Below are 20,448 nucleotides of genomic sequence, written 5' to 3'. Positions count from 1 at the left end.
TATACATACTAACAACCAGCTCTCCCAAAAAATTAGGGGAATGGGGGCCTTTTATTTGTAGACTTTGCCAATTTTAATGGTGTAAATAATTCCACCATGGTTAATTTCAAGCTATTCTTCTAAAATCAATCAGCTTTCAAAATTCCAGAAATTTTAACAAATGGCTCTTGAAAGCCCATATGAGCCTGCCTCCGCACACCACTAAACGTTCATCAGAATATACAAAGGATATGTGTGCCAAATTGCACCATATGTATCATAACAAAGATTTGAAGCAATCTAAATGGCCATCAATAGAGAACTGTTTAAATTAATGATTAGATCATAAAGTTATAAAAAAGGTTGAGAAAGCTCCTCTTTTTTTTTTAGTAGATATGGAACAATCTCTAAGCTACATTTTTAATTTAAACGAACTAAGGTGCAGAGCAGTGTGTATCATCTAACGTTTGAGGGAAATATATATTCAGAGAATGTCTCTGGAAGGATATTTAAGAAACCAGAATCATTGATTTCCTCAGGGGAGGGGAAATGGGTGACTCACACATACACTGATCAGCACTCTGCTGAACACTCTAGATGTCTCTCTGCAGATCCCTGGAGTTCTTTCTCTATGTAGCTCTCTCCTGAGTCCTCTGTTCTGCAAACTGTAGCTGCCATGGGCTCCCCCAAATCTTGGCTCCGTCTCCTCAGATCAGGGAGTCTGCTGGTCACCTAGTTTCCTCATTTGAGGCAATTGTAGAGCTCATCTCATTCACTTTCCATCTCTCAGGGGCCACTATCTTTCGTTGCCTGATGGTCAATGTCTTGACGACTATTGTTTTATATATTTTGTTCGGTTTCTTAGTTGTTTTAGTTAGGAGGGTAAATCTAGTCCCTGTTATTCCGTCTTGGCTGGAAATGAAATTCCAATAAAGTTTTTAGAAAGGAATACATAGAATAATATATTCATGACTTTAGGATAGGGAAAGATTTCTTAATGAAGTATTAAGCATAGATCATAAAAAAATGATTAAAATTTTGTATTAAAATAAGACCCCATAAGGAGCTAGCCTGGTGGCCCAGCAGGTTCCGCTTTGGTGGCCTGGGGTTCGCCGGTTCCGATCCTGGGTGAGGACATGGCACTGCTTATCAAGTCATGCTGTGGCAGGCGTTCCACATATAAAATGGAGGAAGATGGGCACAGACGTTAGCTCAGGGCCAATCTTCCTCAAAAAAAAAAAAAGAAAAGAAAAGACCCCCAAAAGACAGTGAAAATATAAGTCACAGAAGGGGAGAAGATATTTCCAATATGCATAATTACAGACTCGTAAATAGACTATGTGAGAAGAAAAAAAAGCCCTGCAAGTCAAGATCTAAAAAACAGATAACCCAAAATAAAATCATGCAAAAGTCACTAATAGGCATCACACAAAAGAGAAAATCTATTTTTTTTTAATGGTTGGCACCTGTGCTAACAACTGTTGCCAAGTTTTTTTTCTGCTTTATCTCCCCAAATCCCCCCCAGTACATAGTTGTATATCTTAGTTGCAGGTCATTCTAGTTGTGCATGTGGGACACCGCCTCAACGTGGCCTGAGGAGCGGTGCCATGTCTGCGCCCAGGACCTGAAGCGGTGAAACCCTGGGCCACCGCAGCGGAGCACACGAACTTAACCACTCGGCCACAGGCCGGCACCCAAGAAAATCTAAATAGCCAATGAGCATATGAAGTGGTGCTCAACTCATTAGTAATCAGGGAAATTCAAATTAACATCAAAATATCAAAATTTGCCACCAGATAGGCAAAAATTTTAAAAACGAACAATTCCATGCGTTAACAAAGTATGGTATAGCAAGAACTCTTTCCTCTGCTTGTGGGAGTACAAATTAATGCAACTATTTTGGAAACAGTTTGACACCTTCTAGGAAAGTTTAAGATATACAAACTTGTTATCCAGCAAGTCCATTCATAAGTTTATACCATACAGAACCTCATGCATACATGTAACAGGATACAGATTCAGGAATGTTCATAGCAGCATTTTTCATTATAACCAAATAATGAAAACAATTCAAATGTCCTTCAGCAGTGAAACGGATACATTATGATATATTCTTACAATCCATAACATTAAAAATGAATGAGCTGAGTCAATACAATATGGATAAACCTTACAAATACAATTTTGAGCAAAAGAAGCAAGATTCTAAAGAAAGCATTCAGTATGATTATATTCATAAAATTCAAAAACAGGTGAAATTTTATATTATTTAGAGATGCTCTCTTTAGCTGTAAGGGAAAAAACTTAAATGTTTCCCTTCAAAGATAACTCATATCACAGTGAATATTACATGAAATAATATATAAAAAGCACTTAATCCATGACTTGGCACCCAGGCTATGCTCAATAAATTTTAGCTGAAAGTATTTATCTTTATCCTGAAACCCAGTCCTTTTCCTGGCAAACAGCATGTGCTTGCATTGGGGGTGAGCGGGTGTTTAGTTAACCAATTAACTCCAAGATAAGTTTCCTAATGATCAAGACAGTGACCTGCTACTTAGCCTACTTCTTATGGACTCTAAATGGCATATATTTCTCCTGAGGCATTTCTTTTTGTGTGAAATATATGTGTTCTTAATCATAATTATTGATTTCATATCCAGCTTTTTCTTACAGTCAAAGAGAAAATATATTTAGCCAAAGCAAGTAAATGTGCATTTAAGAGATCAGCCCAGACATATCTTGAAAGTGACTGGAATCAAGTTGCAAGAGAAACGGTGAGGTTTATGGTCAAGGGGAACATGAAGATTGCACAATGACTTTCCTGACGACACAGTCTATATATGGATAGGATTGTGATTCATAAGCATTTAAAGAGAAAAATATAATCAACATTGGTTTTTCAGCCAGAATTGAATAAGGAAACTGGTGGTGGTATAATTTTGGAAGTGGGAGGGGACAATAAGAAGAAAAGGGACTGGAACAATTAACCATCTGGGTCTACATGCCGTGTGTTCATTGCTGAGCCATATGTGTTAACTGGAGTTACCTCTAGGATATCAAACAGTAAGAGACATAAAATCTTAAATAACTTTTTTAAAAAATTAACTTTTTTAAAAGGCAATGTACGTAATGAGATGTAACATATTTAGAAGGCTTTCTATGTTCTAAATATTTTTCCAAGACTAACACATTGAATACTCATAACACTAGGGATTTATAGATGACGTCCTTGGGTCCTTCTGTATTAACATACAGAAATGTTAAGCAACGTATCAAAAGTCACATAATTACTAATTTAAGTGTTGGAGCTAGGTTTAAACCCAAATGCTCTGACTTAAGAGTTATAGCTACTAACTATACTGTCTGTCTAACTGTACTGCCTATTTTGACAGTGTATGTCTCCCTAAAGAATAAAAACCATGAGATTAGCACCTAGTTAGAAAGAATAATTAATAAAAATAGAGAGTCACCAGGTGGTGTGTCTAATTAATAAAACCCTTCTGTAAACCACATCATGAATACATAGATCATTTGGAGGTTTGTGTATTAGTTAAGATTGCACAGCTGTGAGCAAAGAGTGTATTTGTCTTGCTTAACAAGAAATTTGGGGATAGAAAATCCAAGGCTAGGATTGCAGCTCAGTGATTCCCAGGGACCTGGGCTCCTTCTACATTCTGACTCTTCCCTCTTCAGCCTGTAGCTTCCTTCCTCAGCATTGCGAGATGACTTCCCTACTCATGGTGTTTGTGCTCAGGATGGAAGAAATGGGAAAGGGCAAAGGATAAAACTCAAAAGTCGAAAGGGCATGGCAGCTGAAGCCCTCTCTTCTTAAAATTTTTCACCCAAGGACTTCTGCTTATATTTCATTGGCTGCTTCTAAATCAACCCTAGAAAGTGAGTAGGGAAAAGAGGGATGCAAATGAGAGCTGGGCCAGCTAACTATTGGTGTGTGCCACAGGACAACTTTCTCTAGAAGCCAAAATTGTTAGTTAAGGCTCTGCTCCTAGGAGACACTGATGGTGGTTTCAGGAGGGAAGGCCAAGTACTGCTGCCCATTATCCAAGACATGAATAAACATTTGCTATAACCAGCCTGGGCTTGTCAATGGCAATGTTCCCTATAAAAAGGGACCCATAGGCAAAAGCTTCGTAGGGAGGGGATGTCTGCCTTTACTTGTTCAGCATTCATTCTCACTCTTCTGGTAAAGGCACCCTGGTTTTCCTTTGGAAAACTGTGCCTGTCCCAAGCTCAGTCTCTGGTTTGGTTAGGGCTCAGGGCTGGGCCTGGCCAGTCAACATACTCCCTTTCCTTGGTTGCAACTATTAGTTCAGGGATAGCTGGGTAACTCAAATTAGCATACTGAGACTCAACTCCAGAACTTTTGCTGGAACAATTGGGAAACATGTGATCATTTCCCCTGAGATTTTTATCTAAAAGAATAAGGTATGCTTGGAGCTGCTGGGGGCAACCACACTGCAGATTTTGCTTGAGATTAAAGTCAGAACAGAGAAAGGCAGAAAGTAGAGATGAAGAGAAAGACAGACTTCATGATGTTGTTTGAACCCCTGAATCCGTCTATACCGGAAACTTCATAACCTGGTTTTTCATATGGATATTATCGAAGCCTTTACAAAAAAAAAAAAAAAAAAAGCTGTTACCTGTTTAATTTCTGCCACCTGCAGTTGAAAGAGACCTCAGTAATAAAGCCAGACTACATCATCCCTGATTCTTCTTAACACCCTTCTCAGACTTTGGGGACAAATCACAGTGGTCCTCTATCTTCACATACACATACAGTCACTCAAATACTCACATCAACTTGATCCTCTCTCCTTTTTGTCAGGGAGAAGGGAGCTGAGAACCCCAAAGCACCCACCTTCACAACTCTGTATCTGGAAACGAGAAGACAAATAGTGCCCATAATCATATCACAAGTAAAATGGCATCTACACAAATGAAAGGAAACAGTGCTAAACATGTGTGTACTTCCAATCCACTTTTTGCCAAGAAAATATCATTTTGAAATGCTTGCACTCATCTTGCAAAGCACTTTTGGTGCTAGCCTTGTAAAGCAGCACAAGAAAATCTGTAAGAGATTGTGACTAACGGAAAGTCCTAAAGGTTTCGGAATAGTAGTGATGGATTTATTGAAGAAGTTTACTACAATGGTTGGCCTTCTCTGCTGGCTCCAAGACAAACATTTGTTTTGAGGAAATAATTGTGAGAAATGCTTCTGTTTGACAACATTTGCTTATGGAGCAAACATTTGATTTTGAAATCTATACTTAAACTATGAGGTGGCTGCCAAATAAAATACTTGTCTACCCAAACATATGTTTCGATTGAAAAATGCTTGCCAACGTAGACAGACAAAAAGGAAATGCCCAAAACATGGTCAAACTTAATAATTCTAAAAGTCAAATTTTTACTTACTGAATTTTAAAAATGTTAATTTTCCAATCAATGTTCCAGTGTCACTTGTCAATTACTGTATTGTAAAAATGGAGTAAGAGTGTATTATTGTATGATCATGCATAGTCTTTTTTTAGTTCTGTATAAGAATCTTACAGTCTTGTCAATGAAAAAATGATTTTTTTCCTTGAGTCTCAAGAGTCTTGTCATTTTTCTGTAGTTTCATTTTTTTTCTTTTGAAGGGGGATTAACCATGATTAGTCTGTAAGAATCCTTGGGAAGTGTATCTGCCTATTCTAAAACATTTTCCTACATGGTTTTTACTTCAGAAGGATCTGAATTACTAGTCTTTTAAACTCCTCTCAGGCTTATTTCATATATATATATTTTTTTAACATATTTTATAGATATATATATTTTCTTTTTACATAGTTCTTTACAGTTTAAAAAGAGTAGGTCAGAGAATCATAGCTTGTACCATCCAAAGGTAGGTAATGGCATTACCCAATCTAGGGTAAGCTTGGCTTGGGTAAGCCAGGAGAGTGTATGATGAAGGGGTGGACAGGCTTCCTAGGGTTCCCACAGTGTGTTTAAGAGCCCCTGTGAGACCAGGGGTCCTGTTTCCTCAAGATGCCCTGGAAGGAAGGCCTCAGGGGCCCGTCATTTATGGAGTTAACTGGAAGCCTTCCTGACTCTAGAGACTGTTGCTGGGCACTTGGGGGAACCCACCATGAACTAGGAACCACCAACCCTCAGAACGTGAATCAACCATAGCATATGTTCCCAGCTTCAAACACAGGCACTGCAATATGCTTGCCTCATCCCGACTATAACTCGAGGCCTACAGGCTTCAACTAATTTGGGCCACAATCTGGTGACCAAGGGCAGACTGTGTTAGAACCAGGTAGCATTTGCTAGAAGAACTTCAAAGGAGACTGTCCCAAAGCTCCTTATGGTCTCTTGCACATAGTAGGTGCTCATTAGATGTTATGTATAGCTGTTAATTTGTAGGTAACATCGACTGGGCTTGTGTATTCTTACAGACTCCTGGAAAAATGGAAGAGTACATTTCTGGGGAAGGGGTGAATAGGAAGTAGATAGTGAAAGGAATACCTGAGTTTTTGAAGGGAAAGTTCTCCTTGTCTAATTATTTTTTCTCCTTACTTGTCAAGACTTAAAAAAAAAAAAAGAGCAGCTGTTTTTTACTCAATGGCTGTTCATTTAATCTTTATGTGACTGAACTTCCCTGATATGTTTTAAACTCATGAGGCCTTTGAAATACTAATAGCTGATTTCCCTGCAAATGGAAAGGATATATTTAGAGGCTTTTCTGGGAGAATGAACTGGCCCCAGGGATTGGTAATGGACTGTAGAGCCTTTCACCTCGAGGTCAGTAGGTCAAATCCAAATCAGGCCTGGGGTGGCTGAGAGGCATTGTTTGAGTGACAGCTGTTGGGTGACCAGGCTGAAAGGAGCTGGAGGGTTCGGCTGCATTTCAAGTGTAGTGAACAGGTGCTGTCTGCGGTGATCCTGGCAGAGGATGAAAGAGAGTGGTCAGAAATAGGCTGAGCATGGTCTCTCGGCCCCAGAGGCCGTCTTTGACCTGGCGTAGTGAGGAGCTTCCCTTCTCAGTACTGCTGTGACAGGAGGAAAGCCGAGGAGACGACAAGTATAAACTGCCACGGCCTCAGAAGAAAGGGGAGGCTCAGGCTGCATCATCTGAGGAAAGAGCTGACTTCTGCGCCCAAAGCTTTTCAGGGCCTCCCACTTCGTGCGTCTTTCTCCTCACACCCTTCCTTTCCGATGGGAGCTGGCACTGTTTTCTATCACTGAGTAAGGACAAAGAGTGAAGATGCAAAGGGATCAATGGGAAGATGGCAGTGATTAAAACAAATGGTGCAGGTTTTCTTGTTTTGGTTTCTCAATACATGTTACGCACCGCATACCTCAGACTCAAGGCATCCAAGAGGTGGGACATAAAATGGGTGGTAGAAAGGGAGGTCAGAATTTGGTAGCTGCTTCATAAAAAGCTTAGGATAGAAAGCCACATTAGTCTCATCTTTTCATTTGACCATTGAAGAAACTGAGGCCCAGAGAGTTTGGGGTAGGTCACTGTGTAAGGCTCTAAGTTGCCAGCAAGAGAGGTGAGTTCAGCTGATGTAAACAGGGAACAGAGGGATTTGAGAGGACATCCAGAAGCTCACAACACCTCATGGGAACCAGGTGGGCACAGGTAGGAGCAAAGCAGAATCTCTCCCTGGGCCTTGGGGGCTCTTCAGGGGAGGCCCCTGGGCTATAGGTTAGAGCAGAGAATGCCCCACTCTAGGCATGAAACCAGCATCCTCTTGCTTTAAGAGTCTTCAAATTCCACCTGATAGGAGCAGCCTTCCCTGACCACTGCATAGCACCCTCCACCTGCTGTACCCTTTCCCTTTTATCTGTTCTTTCTTGCTCTCCAGAGCACTTACTACCATCTGACAGGGACTTGTTTGTTGTTTACTTTTTGTCTCCACCCCCTACAACTTGGATTTCATGAGGATCCGGACTTCGGGGTTTTGTTTGTTTAATGCCCCCGTGGGCCCTTTCAGAGCCAGTAGAGTGTCCACCAGAAGCTGCCGATACCCTTGGGAGTGGAGCTTCTTTTAGATTCCAGGTCTGGCAAGTTGCAAAGCTCCTCCTTTGGGAACTTCTCGGCGATGGGGTAGTCTCTTTCCAGAGATTTGCCCTTTTTGCCTGCATTCCAAGGTCCTCAGTTAGCTGGCTCTTTCCCGATCCTAAAGCACAGAGAAATGGAGCTTAAAAGTGAATGAACAGATGTAGAAGGAGAAGAAAGAACTACCGGAGGCCAGTGTCCCTGTGCTGTCTGGATGCCAGATTTTCAATCAAGTTTTTGACGGCAGGCTAGAGTGACCTGTCCACTAACCTGGCTAAACAAAGATTCCTCCTAGCTGTGTCCAGCCTCTCTCTTCATTTTCCTTTTTCTCCTTCTCTCCTCCTTTCACCTGCAGCCTGACACTCCCCCCACCCCCATCCATTTTCCAGGAAAATAAATCTCTGGGAGGAGGCCTGGAGAACCCTTCTGAATAAATGTCTATATTAATGAATTATTAACTCAGCCACCCATGACCTTAAACCTAGAAGCAGGAGTGCCGAGGGCAGAGAGGAGAGCTGCTGAATCCTTTATTGGAGTCCTGTCAAAGGCAACCGACCATTTGTTCCCTTCCTGCATCAGGAAAAAAATAATTAATATGAAAGGCAAACTTTAAGATTGTATGTCAAACGAAATCAGATAGAAGGTCTCCAGGACACAGTCCTCTTCTTCCTTTCCTGCCCCTTCCTGCCACCCCCTCCCTGCCCTGTCCTCCCACTGCCTTCCTTCCTCCCAGCTAAGGGTACAATGGGCTTCCTAAGGATAATTTTCGGGGGGGAAAAATTGCTCGAGAAAATGATGAATTTGGGTAGTTAATTTATCGATCCCGGCTCCTCTTCCTACTTGTTTTATTTTAGAGGTCATTAATCAATGAAGAAAAACACCACCGTGTCCCCCCGTTTGCATTTAATACACTCACGCTCCTTATTTATTCCTCTGGAACAAATTCCCAGCAAATATTCACCCATCGATTTGGGAGCGATGGATTCTTATAAAGGTTTCCTCGCTTCTTTAAGTGGTAGAAGTGATTTGTTTCCGCGGTCTTCCTCTAAATAATGAAGAGGAAGGGAGCGGATTTCGGGGGTTCATGTCTTATGGTCAGTAAGCTCGCCTTCTAAACCCCCCCCCCCCCAGACTTGCCAGGGTGGCCCTGGCCCAGCGGGCCCAGGAACAGCTCGGGGAGCGGGCAGCAGCCTCCGCAACGAAGGCAGCGCCTGGGGCAGCCGGCCGTCTGGCCTGGGCAGCTCGCGGTGGTGCGCCCCTGGCGGGGGGCGAGGGGGGATGTAGGGGGCGGGGGAGGGGATGCGCTGACCTCTGGCCCAGCCAATTCCCGCCTGGAGGTCACGGTCGGAGCAGGGGCCCTGCCCGGCATGGTGGGCCTGCTGGGGATGCTCGGACTCCTGCTACACTCCCCTTGAGACCTTTCCTGAGCTCCTGGACTCCCCTGCCCCCTGAGCGCCCCCTCTAACTTTCGCCCACCTCCTTCACGGGAGTTCCCTAAGGCCTCTGGGCTCTAGAGTCCTATCGCTTCTCCACCCGCGCAGGCCCTAGGCCTCTGGGGAGGGGGCCCCTCGAATCTGGCAGGTCCGAGACACCACACACAGTCACAGTGAGAGAGAGAGGCTCTCTACAGTCTCTGCTTCTCCCCTGGGTCCCAGAAGCACGAGGAGGAAGCCAGGTCTCCCCCAAGGTGCCCCCACACCCCCCTGCTGTCACTCCGGAGAGAAAGGGTGGGGGATTGACCAAGGTGGGCAGGAAAATGCACTTGGCGCCTCGCTGACCCCAGGTTGAATCTGTCTCCATCACTCATTAACCGCGTGACCTTAGGCAACCTACCTAACCTTTCTGAGCCTCAGTGCCCCCATCTGTAATATGGGGGTTAAGGACAATGCTTTCTCCTAGTGGTTGCTGGGCGGACTAAATGTAATTGAAGCGCCTACCCGTGCCTGGCCTGTCGAAAGCTCTCGCTAACCGCTCAGCTAATCTTATTACAAAGGGAACCCCCTGGCTTCCCCGAGTGTGGGAGGCATGAGGCCCCCGCAGCGGTTGCTGCAACTAGTGTCTCAAAATCCCGAGGCTTTCAAGTGTGTTTGGGGGCGGTGAGGGGAGGAGTTATTTGGGACAGCCAGTCCCACAGCGCTTGTAAGTGGCCGGCGCCGGGCCGCTACTGCTGCGTCGGGGCTTCCATTCTCGGTGCTCCCTGTCTCTCGCAAAGAACAGAGCAGACTCCTCGATTCTCAGCAATGAACCAGGAGAGTGTGAGAACGAGAGTTTGCCCATTCTCCCGTAGCCCGACGGGCACTCTTTGGCAGTTCTTCGAGCAGATTAACTGAAACGGGCCTGGAACTTCATCCTCCCCTCCGGATGGAGTTGTTCAAAGCCTACGGAGGCTGCCTGGTTAGCCTCGGGGTCCTCAGCACCGTGGGTTTTCCCTCGTGGTGTTTGCCTTCAACTTGGGTACTATCAATCTATCCAGGGATGACTGATGACCTTGTCACAACGACGCCAGTCAAAACATTTTCGGTCCAACTCTGTGGCTCCAACCAGCATCCAGGCATCCTGCGTGAGACCCGGAGAGTCTAAACAGCGCGTTTCCCAGACTCAGACGAAATTAGTGGTGGGAAGACAAAAAGAAACAAGCAGAAATCAGGAACGAATGGCTATAAATTGTTCAGGGTAGCGGGTGTTACATAAGTTGGTTTGTTTGGAGAAAGACAAGTGTCATTTCTTCTTTTTGAGGTGTGGACAAAGCTCCGGCGATAGGAAAGCGCCTGAGCCCATCAATTTCACCCACCCTGTCCGTGCCCTCCCCACAGCACTGTGAATGCTTGGAAGAGCTGGGCGCGGGCGCCTAATTCCGGGATGTGAGATCGCGCCTGGAAGGGTGGTGGAGGCCCAAGGCGCCCGGAATAGGCAAGGTGAGGGTGAGACTGCGCTTCCACCCTGCACCTCGGACGCCAGGTTTTAGGGTGTGACTCCTCCCAGAACAGCCCCAGGTAGCCAAAGGCAAACAAGCCTCACTTGTTTCCGGGGGCGGTTGTACCACGAGACGTGGCTCTCGATACTTGCCTCCCATGCCAACAAGGAGAAGGAGGGAGCCCCCCAGGAAGACAACTTGAGAGTGGGTGGGCTGCACGCTGGGCGGTGTCAGACTTCATTGCAGCCGCCTCCCAGCCCCACCGCCAGTCTTGAGTCCCGCCAGGACCAGCCGCCCTTTAGAGACCCTCGGTCTCACGCCTCCCAGCTCGGCAGAGCCTGCCTCCTCCGCTGCGGAGTGAGGATTACATTCCCGAGCGCAACCCGCCCCGCCCCTGACTCTCCCCCTCCCCGCCAGACTCCCTCACCCTCCGCCCCCCAAATTTATGTTAGAGGTTGCGTGGCTGGCTAGTCTAATCTAGCACCCAGCAGTACTCCTGGGAAAACTGAGCCCGGCAAAAGCGCAAACCCGCCCCAGGAACTGGTCCACTCGCCGGGCTGAGCGCGCCTGCCCCGATGCGGACACAGGAGTGCGTGCGGAGATGCATTCCGGTTTCCGCGTTTCCACTGCTTTCAGGATCAGGGCAGCGAACCGGCACCTAGAAAAGATATATCATGGTCAGAAAGAGACAACAGGCGAGCGAGAGACGTCACGCCAAAAAAAAGTGGGGGGTGGGAGGGCGGAGGAGGCATTTGTGCAGGAGAGGCGCACAGGCAGTATGTGGATATAGCCGAGTTAGAACTTCCTTCTTCCCTCTCCCCTCCTCTTAGTTCTTCTGGCCTGCCTCCCGCCTCCCCCCAACCCCCCATCTCTCTCTCTCTCTCTGTCTCTCTCTCTCACACACACACATACACACACACTTGTATTTTGTGCTGTCGTAAAACCCACGTGTCCAGCCGGGAGGCTGCCAGAGCTTGGAGCCGAGGAGCCGGGACGCGGCGGCGGCCGAGCGCAGCAGCCCACGGCGGCTCCGTCCGGCGCCCGGGTCAGCCCGCGCTCCCGCGCTCTCGGCCCGACTGCTTTCGCGCCCTCCGCAGGCCTCCACATCCCTCGTTCGCGGCCGGGGAGGGCTCCGGGGGGCCGATCTCTAGGGCTCTCCTAAGCTGCCCAGGGGCATGTAGAGCACCCGGGACGCACACTCTCCCGCACGCTCATCGAGATACACGCACGTTCCCGCCGGAGACTCAGAGTTTTCTGGTAAGGCGAGCATCATATAGAACTGAGGGTCTTGAGCCCCGGGGATAGGAGGCTGGAGGTCCCGGGCTGGGGGCGGGGGGCGAGACTGTCCCGCCTCCTGGCGCCGGGGGCCAACGCGGCTCGGGCGCTGCGCCACTCCGGCTCGGGTGGGCTCTGGGCGCCGGCCGAGGGCGGGAGTGGCGTCCTGCAGCTGAGTTGTGCGAGAAGCACCCTCTCGCCGGGCTTCACCAGTGCAGGGTTGGAGCTGGGCTCTCCGGCTGGAAGGCAAGGCAGCGCGCACACAGCTCCCTCCGCGCGGCGCCGCGGCTTCGGAGTAAACTTTGCGCCCCAGCGGAGTTTGGAAGAGGGAGCTGCCAAACCCGGCGGTCGCCGGCGGAGCCAAGGGCTCGGGCTCTCGCTCCGGGGTCTCGGCGGCCGTCCTCCCCGCCCCTCTCGCACTAGGCCTTTGGCCCGGCTCACGCGCACCCTCCTCTCTGCCCTCTGCCATCAGCTTGAGGCGTCGGACATGCTGAAGCCCGGAGACCCCGGCGGCTCGGCCTTCCTCAAAGTGGACCCAGCCTATCTGCAGCACTGGCAGCAACTCTTCCCGCACGGCGGAGGCGGCGGCCCGCTCAAGGGCGGCGGCGCCGCGGGTACCCTGGGCGCGCCGCAACCTCTCCAGCCGCCGCCGCCGCCGCCTCCTCCCGAGCGCGCGGAGCCTCCTCCCGACAGCCTGCGCCCGCGGCCCGCCTCGCTCTCCTCCGCCTCCTCCACTCCGGCTTCCTCCTCCACCTCGGCCTCCTCTGCCTCCTCCTGCGCCGCCGCCGCCGCCGCCGCCGCTGCCGCGCTCGCGGGGCTCTCGGCCCTGCCCGTCGCGCAGCTGCCGGTGTTTGCGCCCCTGGCCGCCGCCGCCGTCGCCGCGGAGCCGCTGCCCCCCAAGGACCTGTGCCTCAGCGTCGCTTCAGGCCCGGGGCCCTCCAAGTGCGGCAGCGGCGGCGGAGATGGCCGGGGCGCCCCGCGCTTCCGCTGCAGCGCCGAGGAGCTGGACTATTACCTGTACGGGCAGCAGCGCATGGAGATCATCCCGCTCAACCAGCACACCAGCGACCCCAACAACCGTACGTAGCCGCAGCCCGCGCGTTCTCTCCCGGGCGCTGGTGCCGTGGAGCGCGGGCGCCCGTCGGGGAGGCGGGTCTGATGAGGGGGACACCGGGTGGTGGGCTGGTCCAGGCCGCGGACCCGCACCTCCCAGACCACTGTCGGAAAAGTTTTCCGGCGTTAGAGAAGGAAGGAAAAGGGATGGGATGACCGGGTGGCACCTCAGGGTTACCTCTTCCCTCTCCCCTCATCCTCTGCTTCGCAGCCCCAAGTCTTTAGGACTCGAGTTGTTCGAGGACCGGGATATACAGATCTCGGTCCTCCCGCAGGATAGCCCCGCGCCGGTCGTGTACTGGCCGCGCGCGATGGGGGGTGCCGGGGACAGGCGGGCCTTAGCGGGACAATTGAGGGTCTCAGCCTTTCTAGGGAGAGTGGATCCCAGGGCTTGTGTCTCCTTCTCTCTACCTTCTCTCTGGATGAACTGCGTCAGCTCATTTTCGGGCCTCGGGGTTGTCGGGGGTACCGGCAGGGAGCTGCTGGCTGGCCGAGCTTCTCTGGGGTCGGAGTTTTGGATGACAACTGGGTCAGTTTTTCCCTGTGGGCAGGCATTATTCTTAGGTCTATTATTTATTTAGAAAAGCAGGAAAAGAAAAGAAAAGTTTAGTGAGAAAAAATATCGCGTCTTCAGGGCAGGGTCGTTCCCTGCGGATCCCGCGTTCTCCGTGCACCCTTGACCCTGCAATCGTTCGCAGTCGGTAGCCACCCGTGTTGGCGTACTTACTTATTTTTTAAAAACTAGGGTAACGGTAATTTAGTATAAGAAGCTTACTTTCCTTGTCCCCAAGTAAACAGCAAACACCTAATTAAACATCAGGTCTCTTCTAGCTTCAGTTCCTAAATTCATATTTTCAAACGCTTATCACAAGCACAGTTCCATTTTGAGGTTTGAAGCAAAACTTTAAATGAAGACCAAGAATGTGTATTACTTTATATCCACTTCTTTTTGGTAATTTCAAAAGTTGCAATATGTTTACACCTAACGTGTTGGGGTAAATACTTCCAGAGACCTCTGGAGAGACCGTTAAAGCAGGATAAGAGAGTCAGCTTGAAAGCAATACAGGATTTGAAAGATCAATACTCACTCAGCTATTTTCTTCATCTCATTCCTTCCTCTAGCTTCTGTATGAGGAAAGATGATCATAAACATGTGTTGTTATTCTATCTTGAATAACTCCCTTCTTGCAAAATGTCTACCACTCTGTGAACTTCTCAATTCGTTGCAAAAGCAAAATAACTTCAGATTCTAGTTATTTTAAGGACTCTCAAAGTCATTACTTTGATGAAAAACACTGGGCATGAGCATAGTGATTGAGGTGTATTAATCTTCTCTTAATGGCTGGAAATAATTGTTCTGATGGAGATGATTATTACTAACAATAAGGGCAGTTCTCTTTACTTTTTTCCTTTCTGAAGTCTGAGTGTAAAATACGTGTTTAAAATGAGGGTTTCAACTTGAATTTGCTCTGCAGTTAAAAAGACTCTTGTATCTCAGAGTTTCAGAAAATTTTATAAAATTATATTGTCAGTGGATTTCAAAAAGTACTTATCTCCTACTGAATTTCTTGAATGTGTTTTCAAAGCAGTCCTTTAAACACGTGAAATAAATAAGAAATGAAAAGACTTTTTTTACCACAAAGTGGAATATGGTCATTTTGGGCTGAGAGTGCTTCACTGAGCTTGCACTTTCTCCTTTGAATGGAATCAGTGCTGGAAAAGACACCAGCAGCGCGCCCCAAAGTCCTGGCTGTGTGCTGAGCTCCCTGTACCGTTTACAGTGCAGTCTTGAGGTTCAATACATTTTCACCAGAGAAAAAGCTAGACTAATCAGAGAAAAAATTGAGACAGATTCCTAATTAATATATAGCTATTGAACCAGTTTATTGCTTAGGTAAATTTTTTCCTCTGGCTGGAAGAAATGAATTATGATTTATTTAAATTATTCCTATTGTGTTAATCTTCTGGCATCTCCTTTTGAGTCCATTGGACTGCTTCAGTGTGCAAAATGCAGGGGAAAAGACCGAAGGGAAAGGAAGTCAGATTGTCCTCTTAGAGTTACACTTCACGTTGCTCCCTAATTAATGGGCAATTGAGAAAGAAAATAGAAAGCTGAGAGAGCTCTGTGTAGTGCTGGGAGATGAGGTCTCCCATTCTTTCAGGAACTTCTCTGGGCAAGCTAGGCACTTATTTTAAGCCTTGGGATGTGTTTTTACAAAGATGAAGTAAGAAGTGATTGAGTTTAATCTAGCTAGGAGCTCAAAACAAATCAGAAATGCGAAGGGTGGGAAACTTTTTTCCCTTGGCAGGAGAAGTTGGTATGTTTGTTACTAGAAAGGGGGTGAAAACCACAGCGTCTCCCCGCCCTCAGGTAGTACGCGGGTGGCGGGTGGGGTGAGAGGTAGGAAGGGGAGCATCTATTAAGTTCTCATGTGTAGATTTCCCTCGGGTTCCTTTCAGTCTTGCCATCTTCCCCTAAAAGAATTTTGTGAAGCCACCACTCAGCCTTGCTTCATTCTGTTACTTTGTCTTGAGTCAAAACTTTCTCTTTTTCTTACAAGGCAAAGAAAGGGGCCTTCTTACTTCCCTGTTTCCTTTAGAAGAGTAACTTTTTTTGCCTGGGATCAGCAACCCAGTAACACTTGTGAATCAGTAACAGTAGTTTCACCTTGAAACTTTACTGGCATCTCTGGCAAATGCCATAGTGAAGGCATAGTGGAGGTCTTGTAGCTCTCTTTCACACAAGATTTAAAAACAGCAGAAACTATACAAGCTAGCCCGGGTGAGTTCTTCCAATATATTCCTGTTATCTGACTCCAGGTATCAATTTATTCTATGACTGAAGAACACTTTCCACTGAAGCTCTGAACGCTTAGCTGCCTCTTCTTTCATCTCTTCAGAGTCCGGTGGTCGTTGTGTAATGTAAATGGGGGATGGGGCCCTTTCTTCCCCCTCTTATATTACTGCCCTGGTTTGCTGTTCGGTTGCCTGAAGCCATTGATTCCATCAGACTCCGTCTCAGTGGCCTCTTCTCGGGCTCTAGGAGGTGGTGCGTTGCTCTGAGACCCTGTCACCACTCTTGGAAGGTAGCGAGAGACCGCCACGGGGCGCACGTGGCATCTGTGTTTGTAAGGAGACAGCCAAACCAATTATTTTTTCATACCTTTTTGTGAAAATGTTTCTCCCTCATACTGGGTAGGAAGGCGGGAGCTAAGGCCTCGGAGAGTCTCTCTGCCGATAGTCCGGCCGCTCTGCAACCTCCCCAGCTGGAGGTCTCTGTCGCCTCCTGGTTTAGGGGAGCCTTGCTGCGCAGGGCTCAGCGCCCGGGAACAGCGCTTGCGTGTTCACAGGTGTAAGAGTAGGGTCTGAGGCTCTCCAGTTGGTAGCGCCACCCTGTCCAAGGGTTTGGGGAGAGGGACTGGGGGAGAGAAGGACATCTGGGCCCACCACTGATTTGTCCGGTCGAGGGCGCAGGGAAAGAGTTAAAGGAGAGCGGGTATTTTCTGACTTTCCCTAATCTCTTCCCACTCGGTTGAAAAACCCAGGTCCTGTTTGGGAAGCTCCCAAACCCAGTGACCCACCAGCAGGCTTTCCTGCCACCGAGGCACACTCGCGGCGCTCCTCCTGCGCAATGTCCCCGCTGTCAGTGGCCAGCAAGCGACTTAGATTTCAGACCTGGTCCCTGGTGGGAGGGAGGCTCCGGCGTCAATGTGGGCTATTGTATTGTTCTATTTTTCTTTTTCTCTTTTCTCTCTTTTTGTGTGCAGGCCCAGCCCCATCCCATAACACACATGATTTAGTTATTTTACATCATTCGTTATCTAGCGCCCTGAAACTGAACATAGAGCCATATATTAGATTGAGGTTAGAAGAGGTGGCGACTGTTTATTTAAGGTGATAAAATGGTCCATCAGCAGTAATCTCCATCGATATGTGCCACCAGGAGATGAAGGATGAGGGGACAAGCCACAATTAATTGCCCTATAGTTTTGTAGGAGAGAGTGGAGCCAGCCCAAGCCCGCTTCGATCTCCTCTCGCGCCTCCTATTCATCATCTCCGCCTTGTATATGGCGGCCTCGCAGGGGCATGGCCGGCCGGGTGGATCTCCGCGCAATATCCTCTCGCCCTCGCACACTGGTGCTCCCATTTAATTTATTAATACAGTCGTCGGGAGACAAATAAAATCCACATTTCCTCCCTCTCCCTCTTTCCCTCCCCCTTTTGTCTCTTCCTCTTGGACCCAGGGCCAAGCCGAGCAGGGAAAGCCCAGCGCGTCTGCGATTCGTAAGGAGCCTTAAACTCGCCTACGGAGAGAATCCTCGAGAAGGTTCCGCGGGAGGCGGGGGCGCGACCACAATCGGCTCCCCTTCCCGGTGGCGGGGCTAACCCCTTCGGGGAGCCTGGAAGACTCCGGCCGAGTGGAAGGAGAGGGCTGGGTGGGTGGCGGGGCTCCGGGGAGCGGGCGGCGGCGGCCACGTCTGCTCTCGTAAGAAAGCCCTTCGCGGGCAGGAAGGGGGCGAGGCCTTCGAAACGCAGCCTACGCGCCGAGGCCTCCAGCCGGGGCCCTGACCGCCCGCCCGCGCATCGCCCACCGCCAGCCGTCTGGCCCGTGGCGCGGGGAGGGCCGGGCCGTGAACTCTGGGGCCGCAAGGTCCCGCTGCGCGCCCTGCCTGCCCTCTGCCCCGTGGGCCAGCCCCAGCCACCCCGCGACCCCTGTCGCCGGTGCCCGCGCGCACAGCGCACGCGGCGCTGCCAGCAGACGGCCGTCCCCGGGCCGCGTCCCCGGGAGGGGATCGATGGGCGCCGGCCCGCCGGGCTCGGCCTGCGGGGCTGAGGGCCGCGACCTCGGCGGCGGCCGCCGCGGAGGATTTATAGCCCGGCGGTTCCTGCTGCCCAGGAGGGGAGGCAGGCTCTTCGCGGCTCCTTGTTCCCTGTGCAGAGGCCGGGTGAGGGCGGGGCAGGGCAGGCCAGGGCGGCGGCGAGGCGGTGGGCAGCGGAGGGTGCTGCCTGCGGGCCCAGGCTCTGCCGGCGCCCACACCGCCCGTCGGCCTCGCCAGACACCAAACCAGCCCTGAAACATTTTGTATTTCACCTTTCCTAGAACGAGAAATAAAATACCAGAAAAGAGAACCATAGCCTGCTTTGCCTCTTTTACCTTAAAAATAGATCCATTTTCAATTACAGAAGTAGTACATGCACTTGTAAAAACATTCAAACAATACAGAAAGATGTGGAACGAAGAGTGAAAGTGTGCTCTGCGCACCACTGGGCCTGGCCTTCTCAAGTCAGTGGGTGAGCAAGGCTGTAACTTAACGATACCGCCTTCCCTTGTTAGGGACCCGTAAACGAGAGCATTAACAGATCTATTAAAGATAGAAAAGAGACCATGATCTCTTATATTCCTTGAGGCTAAGTTGGCATTTCAAAGTGTCCTGCTTGGAGAACATAATATTTCTCACAGATACAGAAAAGCCCTTATGAATAATAATTATAATTATAATAATAATATGTACAAAATAATTTGTAGAAAAACTTACCCTGACTTTAAGAGAAGGTAAGAACAGTATTTGACTCCTCTTTATGAATACAAATAGACTCGTATTACATATTGCTTGGCATGGAATGCTGTGCGTAATGTATGTATTATATATATAATATGTACATATATGTATATTTATGTGTAGTTTGGGCATCTAGCCTGCTTCTCCCTCAAACTTTTTCATGTAGGTGTTTATGGTTCGCTGTCTAGAAAATACTCTGCTAGAATGTTCATCTACTTGCGCCACACTTGTCAACCCCAAGTAATCAGTTACTTGTTTTAAACATCCTCAAGCTCCTTTGGGACTCCAAGACATAAGTCAGAAGCCAAATGTTTTCAGCAGAGGAGGTTTTGGGTATTAAAAAACAATAACGTTAGGATAAAGGATATACTTTGATGTGACTGGGCTTTTCTGGCAGAATATTTTGATACAGCATGAAGTGGTTTATAAATTAAGACTCTTGTTGCATAGACTAATGAAAGTGACTTGGCCTTGCCTGCTCTGCTGTGGACCTAACATTAGGTGATCTTCTAAATATTGGGAGAGCCTCAGCTTTTCACTCTGCAAAATGTTACTATTAACTTTTTTCAATACCTCATGGAGACAAATGAAATTTAGGAAATTGAAGAGAGCTTCGGAGGACTCCATAGAGAAAGGACTAGCCATAGTTTTTTCATGCATAGCAAATATTGGGAGCGTGCTTGCTGTCAGGGGTGGTGGGTGAAGTCGCTACTTTTGGTCCCTATTTTATTACTGATGTAGTTGGTGTGATATTCTGTGTGGTGGAGCTGTTGGAAGTTGAGAGAATCTCTGGTCTGGACTGTGAGGGGAGTGAATACCAAACACTCTTGCTTCTCACCCTTTGTTTCATTAAGCCAACCAGAAAAGGAAACTTAAGCAACTCCCTGGGGTAATTTATTTTTATTTTTATGGGCATTTTGCCTTTGCTTATTGTCATTTGTTTTAAGCTATTTTTGCTAAGGTGCTGAAAGGCCATCTCTGAAGTTAGGCACTAAAATTCAAAATTATGGACATTATCTATTTGCTTTCCAATTCATTCTCTTATTTCAACCCCAAACCCAAGAGTGTGGGAAAGAGAAATCTCTGTAATTCGATCATGCTACCGTAATTTTTGTGGCCCCAAGATAGTGACTTTAGTGAAATATTTCAACTCTATCGATTAAATTATGAGTTTGGATATAAAATTCCCCCGGCTTCATTAGTCTTCCCGGATCTCCAGGTTTAGAGGCTTTGGGGTCAGGCAGACCTGACTGTGAATCTTTCTCGCCACTTTCTAGTTTCTGGTGCTTGGTCAAGTTACATTGCTCTCGAAGCCTCGGTTGCCTCATCTGCAAAATGAGATTCATGATATTCAGATGATGTGGTGTTTGGTTCAAGATAGGTCCTGGCATGTAGTTGGTGCTTAGTAATGATGAGTTTTTATTGTCTTTCTTTTCATTCCTGCTTTGTCTTGAAGCTATTTTCACAATCAGAAGCTTGAGAGGGTTTGTGAAGTGTGTGTGTTCTGGAGGGGTTGACGTATGGATACGGGTGGGAAT

General features: G+C 48.2%; 1 protein-coding gene and 1 long non-coding RNA gene across 2 annotated transcripts in view; one reads left to right on the top strand and one right to left on the bottom strand.

The window, feature by feature from the left end:
• Positions 1-6,791: 6,791 nt before the first annotated feature.
• On the bottom strand, positions 6,792-11,330 carry LOC124242788 (uncharacterized). The gene is made up of 4 exons (XR_006889501.1): positions 8,964-11,330; positions 8,522-8,617; positions 8,017-8,168; positions 6,792-6,924 (listed from the first exon to the last, which is right to left on the bottom strand). It is a non-coding gene; the product is annotated as an uncharacterized LOC124242788 (long non-coding RNA).
• A 194-nt stretch (positions 11,331-11,524) lies between these two features.
• The window catches only part of PRDM6 (PR/SET domain 6), a 100,855-nt gene continuing 91,931 nt past the window's right edge, over positions 11,525-20,448 (top strand). Inside the window, exons 1-2 of the mRNA XM_046665361.1 lie at positions 11,525-12,218; positions 12,709-13,315. Of these exons, the coding sequence (XP_046521317.1) occupies positions 12,724-13,315 (592 nt within the window). The 5' untranslated portion in view covers positions 11,525-12,218; positions 12,709-12,723. The remainder of the gene's footprint in view (positions 12,219-12,708; positions 13,316-20,448) is intronic.

The sequence above is a fragment of the Equus quagga genome, chromosome 7, assembly GCF_021613505.1.
Source record: "Equus quagga isolate Etosha38 chromosome 7, UCLA_HA_Equagga_1.0, whole genome shotgun sequence".
In the NCBI taxonomy this organism is placed as follows: domain Eukaryota; kingdom Metazoa; phylum Chordata; class Mammalia; order Perissodactyla; family Equidae; genus Equus; species Equus quagga.
This window is presented reverse-complemented; position numbering and strand designations above follow the sequence as displayed.